This window comes from Balearica regulorum, chromosome 5 (assembly GCF_011004875.1).
Source record: "Balearica regulorum gibbericeps isolate bBalReg1 chromosome 5, bBalReg1.pri, whole genome shotgun sequence".
Taxonomy (NCBI): Eukaryota; Metazoa; Chordata; class Aves; order Gruiformes; family Gruidae; genus Balearica; species Balearica regulorum.
In genome coordinates this window covers 3,002,085-3,015,271 of record NC_046188.1, presented here as the reverse complement: position 1 = coordinate 3,015,271, position 13,187 = coordinate 3,002,085, and the positions used below count along the sequence as shown (strand labels likewise).

The 13,187-nt window shown below is 36.7% G+C and overlaps 1 protein-coding gene across 2 annotated transcripts in view; it reads right to left on the bottom strand.

Annotated features, from left to right (window-relative positions):
- Positions 1-137: 137 nt before the first annotated feature.
- The window catches only part of KLHDC1 (kelch domain containing 1), a 30,156-nt gene continuing 17,106 nt past the window's right edge, over positions 138-13,187 (bottom strand). For both annotated transcript variants that reach the window (XM_075753144.1, XM_075753145.1), the window contains 6 exons: positions 11,851-11,909; positions 6,977-7,089; positions 6,124-6,196; positions 1,850-1,934; positions 1,462-1,514; positions 138-1,134 (listed from right to left, as the gene is read on the bottom strand). In XM_075753144.1, coding sequence (XP_075609259.1) covers positions 960-1,134; positions 1,462-1,514; positions 1,850-1,934; positions 6,124-6,196; positions 6,977-7,089; positions 11,851-11,909 — 558 coding nt within the window. In that variant the 3' untranslated portion in view covers positions 138-959. The remainder of the gene's footprint in view (positions 1,135-1,461; positions 1,515-1,849; positions 1,935-6,123; positions 6,197-6,976; positions 7,090-11,850; positions 11,910-13,187) is intronic.

Genomic DNA, 13,187 nt, shown 5'->3' with positions numbered 1-13,187 from the left:
ATAAAAAAAATCATGGCTCTGCTACAATACCCAGTCACAAAACTTTCCCTTGGGATATAATTTCACTCCAAAACCTCCTTTCCCCAATTAAGGAAGTTTTGCAGATTGTAAAAATGTCAAAAACTAGTCAAAATTGGTCTCGATTCAAGTCTCTATAAAATTTTAATGACTGTGCTCCTGTTAACTAAATATTTGAAACGGAAAAATAGCAAGTACTACATAGGCTCTTTTTAAACAATAAATAAGCATTTTTTTTTAAACAAATTAAATATAAACTTTACACATCCAAAGTACAATATACAACCTATTTCAAAAAGGACTCATTGATTACAGAACCATAGTAAAACCGTATTATGAACTGCACATAAGCTTTTCCTATACAAACGGTAACGCTGCTCACTGCAGCTTTTTCTTCAAGTTCCACAGTTAATTTATTGATTTTCCTACTTTGAGTAAGACATCTAGCTCCATTCTTTGACTAAATGGTCAGATGACAGAGCCTGGTGGAATCCAATAATAATTGGGTGGTGGTAGCAAATTAGTTGCCTTTTTCAAGACTAAGTGTGAATCTTCCAAGGAAACTGTGTTGAACTTACTTAATCTTTTCAGAAAGGCTGATGTAATAAGGCTGTAGTAAGATTTTAGATTTAAGCCATACTTTATCCAGCAGAAAACATTTTGTATCATCTGTCATTTCAAAAAGAACAAGTTGTATGGACTGTCTCATTAAGACCACAACAGCAGAAGTTAACAATATATACAAATGAAGTTTTATCAGTTTTCTATAATGCAGAAAACAAAAGAGACTTCCATAAAAAGGATTTCTTTGTTCTCAAACTTCACTTAGAAACTCAGCTTAACATACAGTTGTTCTGTAGCATTAGTAAAGTTCACTAACAAAAGACTTTGCTTGTACGCTGTAAATAAACCAAAGTGTTCAACAGTTTTCTTGCCATTGTTCATGTGGTATTTAGTTGACTTTGCCTTTCGGTTTCAGCTTTCTTCTCTTGCCGGTGGTTAACTGCAGCCCAGAAAGTTATTTTTTTCAGCACTTGCTGCAAAAGTTTCGATGGCAAGCATGGTATTTGATTCTTTAAGAGAGTTGCATTTTTACCAATGCAGTCAAGACACAACCTGAAGAAGGAAAAAAGGAAAAAGAGAAGAAATAAAGAAAAGAAAGATTTAAGTAAATGGTCTATAACCTAAAGACAAAACCTGACATCTAATAAAAGCTTGTGATGTTCATTACACGCTGTGCTTGCACGTGCAGGAGAGAGTATTAGACATCACCAGCGTTGAAACTGTTACGGACTGCCGCATTGCGTGTTTCAAATGTTTACTGAGGAGGCAATTTTCTCTTTTACCCGCCTCTGTAGGAGAACATGGCTAAAACCCCACGTGTAAAAGCCCAGTGCCACAGCGACTTACGCCTGACTCTTTGTGCCAATAACCTCAACTCACCTGAGGAGCGAATAAGGTTGAGTCTGAAATATCAGCAAGTCACTGCAGTGACCCTGATCAAGAGAAAAAAAGAACCATTAAAATGACAAACAGCTTATCTCAGAAATGCTGCTATTTTCTAGATTAACATAACATTTATTACCACAAGCATAATTTAAAACTGAGAATATTTAAATAATTATTTATAAAGAATCTGAATAACAAATTCCTTTTTATGAGCCTAACAAGGGCAGGAAAAACCCCTCATAAATTACTTTCCAAGAACACCTAAGGTCACATCTCACACCACCATATGATATGAATGAACCCAACAGTATCAGCAACGGTATCAACTGTATTTCAATTTTAATTACTGTAATGCTAGGATGTCATTATTCAGTTTACTGACTGTGTCCATGAAATGCAAGTCATCTTTGCTTCCACCAAACACCATCACTTCTCCTTCTTTTCCAAGGCAGGCTGTATGCCACAATCTAGAAATAAAATTATAAATAGCATTACCGACCACGTAACAACAAGCAGTTGTGTGTTACCAGCAAAACAAACCTAAACTCGACACGTTTTTAAGGGTTTCAGAGAAGATGTACGTTTAACTTGCATATTCACCTCTTCACCTCACAGGCCCTCCTCCATTCTTCAAGTTTCTTTTCAAAGGACATAATCTCCTTTTAACTAAAACGGAAAGGTCACTTTTCTAATCCTGTGATTCCACTACTTATGCACAGGACCTTGAAGTCTTATTGGCCTCACTACTTACCCAGAAGAATTTTACAATTTTAAATACTGTATTTGAGTTGCAGAAACAGTAAAGCCTGTTCTTTATCAGCTCGGGTCTCAAGGCAGACCTTCCGTTCTTAGGGAAGAATGGAGAATAAGAACTGAGCGCTCACTGGAGTGAAGCGATTACGAGAATCTCTCTTTTCTGCTTGGCCATTTATTTGCACATAGCACGTAGGGATTTACTATCTCTGAGCTTCCGAATTTTTTCTCAAAAATTACTGAAATGGGTCAATTGATTCATTAATGTACATGGGAAGGGGAGGCAGCCATGCATGCACAGAGCACAATAATGTAACCCATACTTCTCAGAAAACCAAGACAAAGACATTATTTTAAAAGTCTTCAGTGTTAAAAAAATAGTATCTTAAAATATATTACTCATTTCTTTAACAATATAAAAGGAGAGAGCAATGTGACTATCCATCTCATGAGAATCTTGCTGAATGATTACATTTCATACAGACTGATATATTTTTCTCATTGTTTGACTTTTCTGTACTCTAGTTATATATACTTTGTCTTATTTATCACTACTTCAACAAAACATTACAGTGGAAAATTTTTAGAAAATAAAATAACTATACAAAACAAGGTTTTGCTAAGAACAGCTTTTCTTTTTCTTTCTTTTTAATTTTTCCACTGTTTCTTTAATTCAGAACTACAATTCTAAGGGCTTTAAGGTTGTGGGGTTTTCAGTACTGACTCTTATCCCTGAACACTAGGATGAGAGCTTCAGAACACAAGTTATCCTGTTTCAGTTTTAAGCTTCCCCCAAAGATTCCTGGGGATCGCTTTCTGTGTGTCAGCTACTTACATCACGCCCACAAGCAAGTTTTGTGTTGTGCACATAAAAGCATATGGTATTAAAAAAACCCCAAGCCAAACCAAAACCTGACGTGTAACATCTTGCTTTAACAAAAATTCTGCTACTTCAGCAGCTACACCTTGCCAGATTTACTTTTTAATATTAGCAGATCAAAATCTCTAATTTTTCTACTGGTGTATCACCACTGAAGTCAGTATCACAAGATGATTATCACCACAGAGCTCTGGCCCTTTAAGTCTACTGAACCAAAAAAATACACACCACTACAACTTTCATGCAAAAGGAAACGTTCTCACTTTCTTACTCCATTCACATCAGTAATTATTCACCCTTCTCCTTAGGCTAAACTGTATCCCACCTTTTCTCTTCCTCATACCTGGAGTTAGATCTGTCTCTGCCTTATCTGCATTAGGAAAACTCTGGCTTGGACTTCATCACCGAGGAATACTGGGAAGCCTTTCCTGCCTCGACTCTGTTGACATCCTAGCTCGCAACCTGATGCTTTCTCTACAGACTGACAGAGTTTATGTCCTCTCACAGCTGCTCTAACTTATCACCTAAACATTCTAATAAAGCATGTTATTTAAATCATACACAGGCTGAATCGAAGTAACCTTTTTACACAGCTCTTCTAACTAGAATAACAGAATTACATAGTAGTGAAAACACTGGGAATCTGTAAGTTAAACACACAATTTGTTCTCTATTTTAACCTGGCATGCAAAATGTTAGCTGAAGTACAACTGATGGACAGAAAGAAGAAAAATATTTTCTACGAATACAGAACCACAGATCTGTAACCTGGAAGACAATTTTTTAGAAATTACTAAAAATGAAGGTTAAAGGAAATTATTCTTTACAAAATTTAAGGAGGGAATCAATTCTGTAGAACCATCAGGATAATACACTAATGCATGTGTGATATACCATGTATTATTATAAAATAATACAAATATATAAAAGAAGTTACACATATACATATTATTGCCAGTGTATTTTAAGTCCTGCTGTAAAGTCATATGAGCAATAGAATGGACATAAACAATTTCAGGTGCAGAGATCCTGCAGTAATCCTGTGTAAGAACGGGGATACAATCACGGTACAAGTACGTACTTCACACTCAAACTAGTTCAATATATAGACAGGCTCTTGGTATGGCTCCTTTTATCCATGTTGCTAAGACTTTCTGAAAAAGGTTATTGAAGGTTTGCTGTGTTTTTTTAAAGGGGAGAGATCATTTAGTTCAATAAAGAATTAGGTCAGTGAAAGAAAACTGTCCTCAGCCTACAAACTGTATACCAAAATCTTCACATGGTGGAGAGAACCATGGGACATGTTTGGACTTGTGGGAACTCCAAGACTTTTGTCAGCATGTGACCCAAAAGCTCTCAGGAGGGTTGGGGCTGCCTGTGCAGTACAGTCCCCAGCAAATTTAGCAGTGTCAACCTCAGGAACCCTCTCTGACACTTCCGCTGCAGCAAGGAAGGTGGCTTGCTCAACAGCCTCCCTGCCAGCACAGCCAAGTGACAGCTCCACTTTGTAGCCCAGTATGGGATCTGCCTTTGAATTGCCTGAAAGCCTCTTGGGGCTCCAGAGTCACAGGTTCTCAACATCCAGCCTGACCACACAAATGTTACTCCAGCTTAAATGCAGAGTAAAGGCTGAGCTGCAGCTCTCTGGGCTGCTGCCTGTAGAAAAAGCACATTCTGTCCTTTCCTGATCCTTTCTCATGATGCACCAGTAAAAATAATTACACAAGGCGAGGCAGTCCACCTCAGCAGTTTACTTGTACGAGACCATCCATGGAAAGAACTGAACACAACGACAGACATGATCCCTGACTGCTAATGATGTGCTTTGCTATTTAAGACAGTCATTGGTCCCTTCATGTGTCAGTTCACTAATCATAAAAAGACAGAAAATACTCTATGCAGCTAAGGTGTAAGTTTATTTGGGCTTGAAAGAGTTAGAAATATAAGGAAGCAGAAAACTTGGTCTAACAGTGCTTTTATATTTAAAAGATGCCCTAGAATAGCATAAAACATGAAGAAAATTAATTCAGGTAAAGACATTTCAGTAATAGGAAACAGAATGTAAGACAGGAAGCATGCAAATGCCAGACCAGAATTGTACACTATGCTATAAGAATGATAGAAAATTGTGCTGAGAGTACCTGGGTGAATGTATAGAATGAATTCCATGAAAAACTGAGTATTTGCTATCTACCACAAATCAATTCAATAGTATTTACATTATAAATACAGAGAATGCTTCAAACTGTTAAAAATAAAAGTCTCTGCTCTGATACAGCAAGCATCTGTTTGCATGGCAGCTTCTGATTCAGAACATGAAACTTGCTTTCTTTAGTGAGAAAGAATCTATCTTCTTCTGTATTCTTAAACTAGAGAGGGAAGGGGAACAGAATCTGGAGGAGACAGTGTTGTTGCCAGTATGAACAACACACATTCTAGAACTAGGTCCTTTTTGGTTGGCAGTTAAGTCCTTGAAATAACAAAACTCCACCATCCTTTACTGTGCTATTTAGTACTAAATTTGGTTTTGCAAAACTGTAATCATAATTAGCTGCTTCTGCTCAGGGAAAAAAACCCCAAAGAAATAAGGTATTTTATAATACTTTTGAACCCTGAGAGGTACATCAATATTTTCATGGTTGTCTCCCCCATGTTTCTAATAATGTATCATCATTAATCAACTTTTATTATTTTCAGAGGTTATTAATTCCTCAAAAGTTATATGATATACATTCTCTTATATAAAAATAATCTGGCTATAGAACACCAGGTTAGTTGGACACCCATATCCTTCATCACAAAAAATCTTTTAATGCAGGTAAGCATCAACTACAAGAAATATAGGAATAATAGTGTATCAGGTATGAAGGAACTTAAGTTAGTAAAGCAAACTATTCAATCATACTGCATTAATTTTCTAAAATATTCTTATAACGTAGTTTAAAAATACTGATCAATAATTTAAAATTACTTATTTTTTTTAAATGCCTAGATTTCAGCAAACATTATCTAGTTTTGTATACCTAGGCCTACTCTTAGGCAAATGGGTAAGTTGTTTCCATCCATTCGTGGTAATGCTGTGAATCCAGCCATCACCTACAATATAAGAACATACATCAGTACTTTTTCTTGGGACAAAGTATTACCTTTTTATTTATACAAAGTAGTACCTTTTTCATTTATACAAAAAGCTCTGTGTTCTAAAAGCACATTATATTAAGATAACAGTAACATCATACCTACATTAACCCGCATCTCTTCGGTCTTTGTAATTTAACTTAACCAATTCAGCCACAGAAAGCTCACTGCATCAAAATCTGGAATTAAAATACATTTCCTTTTTTCCTTTTGGATGTATTCAGAAAATCGCTCCCTGCCAGTGGAATATATCCCAGTGACACTCAAAACTATTTTCACTAATTTCACATTTTTTCATGAAAAGAAGTTGCCTTTTCTAAAAAAGGAACTCAGAAGATGACTATTCTACTTCCTATTTAACATTTTGTAGCTGTGAGTTGTTACTCATCCAAAAGTCTACATTATGTTGACATTATTATTTGTATCTTCTCCCTGCAATTGCTATTGATATCAAAAGTTACCCTTTGTTCATACTGAAATGTGTGCAACTCTTGCCTTTATTCTTTTAGATGATAGACAGTTTGATGAAAGATTTATTATCATACATTCTCATTGTACCACACAACGTGCTCCTGTATTTGTACAAAAATAGTAATATAGCTAAAGAAATGCTCAAGCGGCATGAAAATACTGTAACAAGATTTACGTCTAAGTAGTTTGAGAAAGACAACAAATATGCACACTACACGAGGTTAGTACTAAAGTGCACAACAGAATGATAATTTCTAAATTACTTACTTAAAGGAACATTATCAGAACTTAGTCCACCAAAAAGAAAAAGTCTGTCATCTCCTATCGGAGTCAACGTGTGCCAGGATCGATCTTTCGGTTTCTCTCCAGTGATATTAATTCTTGGTGAAACAAATAAACAGAAACAAATTTTCAAAGAATGCTGAAAATTAACCTGCCAGAAAATTTAATAGTTAATTTAGTTTGTCCTAGAACAAGCTTGGATATTTTCCCAGTGACAAAGCTGCACTTAGGCAATCTGAATTTACTCTCAAGAGCAGCAGCGTTCAAATCTAAGCAAAGTAATTTCTTGCAGTAACTGTTCTCTGAACAATCAGTTACATAAATATCAAATGTAAGGACAACAGCATTGCTTTGTTATTTTGTTTGTTTTCTTAAGATCACTAAAGCCACTAATGTACAACTGAAGGCTCTTAGGACAGCAAAGAAATATATTCAAATAAACTGCTCAGTACATGTAGGTAAACAGACTCAGTTATTTGAGATAAAATTTAATGAATCCTGAGGGGCTATGGTCTGTACTCCTAGGAAAATGATCTTAAATGATACAGGGATTGTGGCTTTACTTTTATCCGAAAGCTACTACCTCTTCAAACATTGTGCCTTTTAACACAATGGTGGGTCACCCAAACTTTGAGGTAAGCTTTTGTAAAAAGTGGAATTCCTATGTACAAACAGATGTAGGTTTATTATTCCAAAAAATCTGCTCATGTTACAAAAATACAGAGTTGATACTGATTTCATTTTAGCTGCAGTTAGGTATGCTTGAGATGAGAATGTGAACAGTGAAGAACCTGAAGATAAGGGATTACCTATAGTGGGTAGCCTGAATTCACATCCTCTCACTTTAGGCACTTAGGTGTACAGTTGTCTCAGGAGGATCCCAACAGAGTCAGCAGAGAAAAGCAAGGACCTCCAGAGGGCATCAGCCCACCTACTAGCTTGATACTAAGCAGAGAGGCAACTCCTGTTGTGAAGTACCTAAAGTAGACACAAAGAATCTTGGCCACTGCATACTCGGTATGTCCTCATTTTGGAAAGATGATTGAAAAAGCAGGTGTAAACACCTGTGAGCTCTCTTGCGGGGTCAAAATCTTAGTCGGAGACTGTCCAGAGCGAGTAAGAAGGGAATGTTCAATCCAGGTAGACTGTATCTCAAAGAACCAGTTACTTTTTTTTTTTTTCCCTCCACCTTGCTAAAGTAAGGTGAGCGTAAGATACATAGATGTGTGCCCAATCTACAGTATGAACACTGCAGAGAGAGTCACCTATATTTCCTGTATAATCAATCAAGAGAAACAGGTCCTTGAAAAGCACAACTCGTGATTAGTTCAGATGTCTGCCTTAGCAGCAGCTGTCTCATGCCCAAGAAGTGCCCGTTTCTCTTAACTGCGCACAGAGGAAGCCTAGGGTGAGTAATACAGGCATCCGCAGTTCGGTTAGAGGACTTTCACTACTGGTGACTGCTAAGCAGTTCTCCATCTGGAAGCAAAGCCTGAAGAATCATAGCTAATTAAACAGTGATTGCAAAACTGTCCTACTAAATTTGGCACTGAAGTTGGAGCCAAGTCACAATGTTTAAGTGCCTGCTTTGCACAACTCTTGTATAAGACGCTTCTAAAATTGGCAAAGGGGCAGACTGTGCTGAGATACAACCGGGGCCGATGTTTAGAAAAATATATACCAGATACTGATGGGTGATAATGTTTCAATCTTTCATGCTACTGATACAAAAAAATTATCAAAGTAACAGAAATAACATAATATTGAACATTTTGAATAACAGGTCAGTGGAGCTCCGGGAAGGAAAGGTAACTTCTGGGTAGTGGCAACTAAAATAAATATTGCAATCTCATGCTGGAAGATACCGCTGGATTAGTAGGTTAATATGCAATTCCTTAAGAAACTTGCATAGAGTTGAATAAGAAAAAAACTTGACATAACTCGTTAATGAAAAGCTATGGGGCTTTAAATAAAACCATCATTGCCTTTGGAATTTTTCATTTAGGAGAGGATGTCCAATAAGTGAATTTGAATGTAGGACTGTACAAAGCAAGTCCTTGCTGGGAGATCTGTACTTTACAGAAGAACTTCAAATAACCTCCAGTCTTGGTCAGCAGCACTCAGACAGCCAAACTTTTTAATCTGTATTAAATCTTCAAGTCTTATTTAGTGATAATTCACATGGGCAAAGGCAATCTCTCTGCAGCTGCGGAATTGCCAAGATAATTCTGTTACCAAGATCAAAAAGGTTGTATTCTGCCCAATTTTTAATTCATCATCAGATCAGAACTTTCAGAAGAAAGGAATTTGAAGCTATAGCATAAGAAAGGAAAGGTTCCTTGCAAGAAACACCTAGATGAGAAAATACTCTACCAGCAAACAAGTCTGAAGGAATTTCCCCTTAAAATACTTGAATGACATTAGGGCTTTTTAGAGGCAGTTTTCAGCTGGAAATGGATCATCTGATTACACCTATTCAAAATTATTGCTGGTAATCAAAGGATCTAGAGTGATTTTCTTTACTTCACACTTCAATATGTAACTTTATTGGTCTCAGCAAGCACTGCTCTGCTATATAAATTTCAGACCAAAAAAAAAGGGGAGGAGGGGGAGGAGAGGGAGGAAAAAACCCCAGCCTGTTCATCTACTCTGTCTTATTTTACAATCTGTGTGCAATCATGGAACTTTTGGGACCAAGTTATTTATATTGGAGATGATCCCTACAAACGCCCAATTTCTAATACAGCCATGACTACTGATTTTGTGGAAGGAAGTGTGCAGCCAGAAATAATTTTCCAAACAGTTTGTGCAAAGACAGACTGTAAACTGGAGTCAAAATATAAATACTAATTTGATATTGTTCTGAAACATGCATTGATTTTTGCTCCTCTTCTAATTAGGAGATGAAATCACACTAAGAGGTATTCTATGTTTGTGCACGCTGACAGGTGGCCTGGTAATACGAGATGATTTTACTGCAGTAGATAATTAATAGCCACAAATAAATTATTTGGACAAAACAATCCAGCCCTAGGAAAAAACTACTCTTTTTTTTTTTTCCCTGATTTGCAGCTGACAATGGCTAATCTAAATTCCGCCATCAATGACAATCTGAATTCTATTTTTCAGGTTTCCATAAGAGCAGTCACTTTAGTAAGGGAGGAACAGTGCTCAGGCCAGTGAAGCTTCCCATAATACCAGCCTTTGATTAGTTACCCCTCTAGATATGAATAAATATGAACACTTTACCTCCTGTGAGGTGCCACCACAGTGGCAGACACTCTGCGAAGACTCTTTTTTAAAAAAAATCTCTTAAGTCTCATTTTTTAGTCTCTCAAATCTCTTTTTTCAGTCTCTCAAAGACTCTTTGCAGAGGTGCTATAGAATGGCTGGATGGTAGGCTCCTAAATTTCTAATGATCTGAATCTACATTAAATCATAGGCAAGTCTGGTGAGCTATTCTTGGATCACAATATAGAAATAATTGAACAATATAGAAATAATTGGAACAATCTTCAGGTTTTAGGAATGGCTGCATTTAGTATTACCATCCTTAGTCTAAGGATGTATGTAAAATCAGCCTGTTGTATTCAGGTCAAGAACACAAAACACTGTTTAAAGCCTTCAATATTAGCTTTCATATCCCAACCAAAAGGGAACACTGGCTGACGAGGACTTAAGACAGAACTTTGACACTGACACCCCTCCTTTAGGGCTTGAAGTTCCTCTCATTGACTTGTCACTCTACTGTCACAGATTTCCTTTTTTAAAGCAATAAAAAGCAAGCCCAACAGCAACTGCTCATGCAACAATAAAAAGTAAGCAGCTAAAGCAATAATCTGAATAATCAATCCACTCACAGGTAAAGTTCACAGTCTAAGAGGGACAATGCTATCATTTAGGTAGAACATTGTTAATTTAAAATTAACCAGCAAAGAAAAAGGGGAATTAAACTAATGAGTTAATCATAAGTGCTAATTAAAGAAATCTTCAAAGAGAAGGTTTTTTCGAAAGGACACTGTGAGACTTCTTTGTCCTGCTGCCATCAGCAGCAAGAAAGAATGGATGGAGGACTGTGTCTACTCCCTGGCTTTGCTCTCAGCTCAGAGGAACACACGGTGCAGGATCAGAGCAGCATCACAGGTGATTAAAGATGCCCATCATAGGTGCATGAAACACAAAGACCTGGAGAAGGATCAGGACTGACATATGCTCAGGAAAGGTGTATTTCATGGTCTTTTAGGAAATTATTATTAGCTTATCTTGGTAGTAGGACCAGAACAGTGGTTATCACCCATCAGTTACTGTTTATCTCCTATCAGCTAACAATACATCCACTGATTCTACACGTGTAGTAGGCACTATCATAAATGCTACATGCAAACAAACAAATCTTAGGAAGTATACTAATACCTGATTTAGTTTTAAATGGAAGTATTTAAGTCATGCTTTTTACTTGATTTTTTAAAAATTTAAGATGCTTATCTTGGAGGGGAGGAGATCCTTCCTCATTCTGTACTATAACAAGCAAAACATAGATAGTAAAAACAGTATTCAAAATGACATCAAAATGAAAATTCCATACGGATAAATGTACTTGCCTTGAAAATGAGGATGTTAAATCACTACATGCTGTGCTTAAAATAGCATCATCAATGCTTTAGTGCAGAACAGAAAAAGCTTAGTAACCACTATCGAATCAAATTAAATTAAACTGAAATCACAATAGAACAGCTGTTAAAATAGTCCCCAAACTCCCATTCTCCTCTTGGAAAAGCGACAAAATTAGCACTGGAACTATTTAACAATATGTTTCAATCTGCTACATTCAACTTTAAGTGTTATAGAGAGAAACCTACCTTCCAGACCAAGTCCAAGTGTCTAAATTCAGGCAGTGCAAATCATTCATTCTAGTTTGCTAAAACAAATAAATAAAATCCCAGTTGCGTTACATTAAGCAAACAATGTGCAAAGTATTTCAGCGAGGCCTTCCCAGGATAGAATATTCCAAGTAACAATATTTTGAAGAAAACTGTACCCATGTGTCTTAAAACAACTCTCTATTATGTGGCAGATGAAAAGCATTTCTTCTCAAAAAGCCCAGGCAACTCTCAGAAAACTACCTGTCAGGAATATTTACAGTAATGCAATGGCAGTATGGGGCCAATTTTAGCCTTTAATAGTAATTTAATAGTGAAGAACTATGTGATATTCGGTTCCTGCAGATATATTCAATTTTCATCCATAGAATTCATGGCAGGTAATTGCAGAAAGTATAATACTCTACATATAGTTTCTTCTCATTATTTTTCTTTGCATTCTGATCAGAACTATGGATCCTCCTGCCTGGTCACTTATTCCTCGAAATATTCTAGTAGGTGCTGTACTCAGTACAGGACATCCCACAAAAAGTTCATCACACCTGTGTTTTTCTCTCTCTTCCAGAAGACAAGCCCTTTCACAAAGTTACTACTAGCAACAACAAGGTTTTATAACCCTTTAGCATTTGCCATAAAAATAATAAAATGTGTCAATAAGAACAATGGGAAATCAATACGGTTGCATATGTCTCTGTTTTGAGATGAAGTAACTGCCTTAGAAACATAAAGGGGGGGAATGTAAGAAAGAATTTCTTTGCTTTAGACTGTAGCAATATTTTCAATGGCTCACAATACACTTGACTGATACTTGTGATTCCCCTAGGTACTACAAAACAATATCTGAGAAGTAGGGAAATATATCTTGCCTTACCTTACAATTTCTTTTCTCCTAGGGTAGTCCATAGATCTATTAGAATAAGCCTTTCTCCAGCTTGCAGATCCTTTGAGGCAGAAACTAGACTTGTCATTTAAGTCAGAATAGGAGTAGTTTTACCCCTGAGAACTCAGCCAGTTAGTGAGTTTGAGAGACTTCCAAAGCTGTCCATCAGAGCTACGGAAAGTCTCTCAGGGTATTTCAGGAAACAGTAAGGTTTTCAGGATAGCTATGGCCTCCTCTGATCAAGTATGTGTTAGCCCTTTTCTGTCCTATGGAAGAGAATGTTAACTAGCATTTTGGAAATGCCTTCAGAGAGGCCAACAGGCTAAAGAAAAGCAGAATGTGAAGGCTTTTGTGCATTGCCTGAGAAACTTTATCCCTGCAAGAGGGCAAAGGTAACAATAAAGCGTGGTCCAACTGACAGCTAGTGGAACAGATC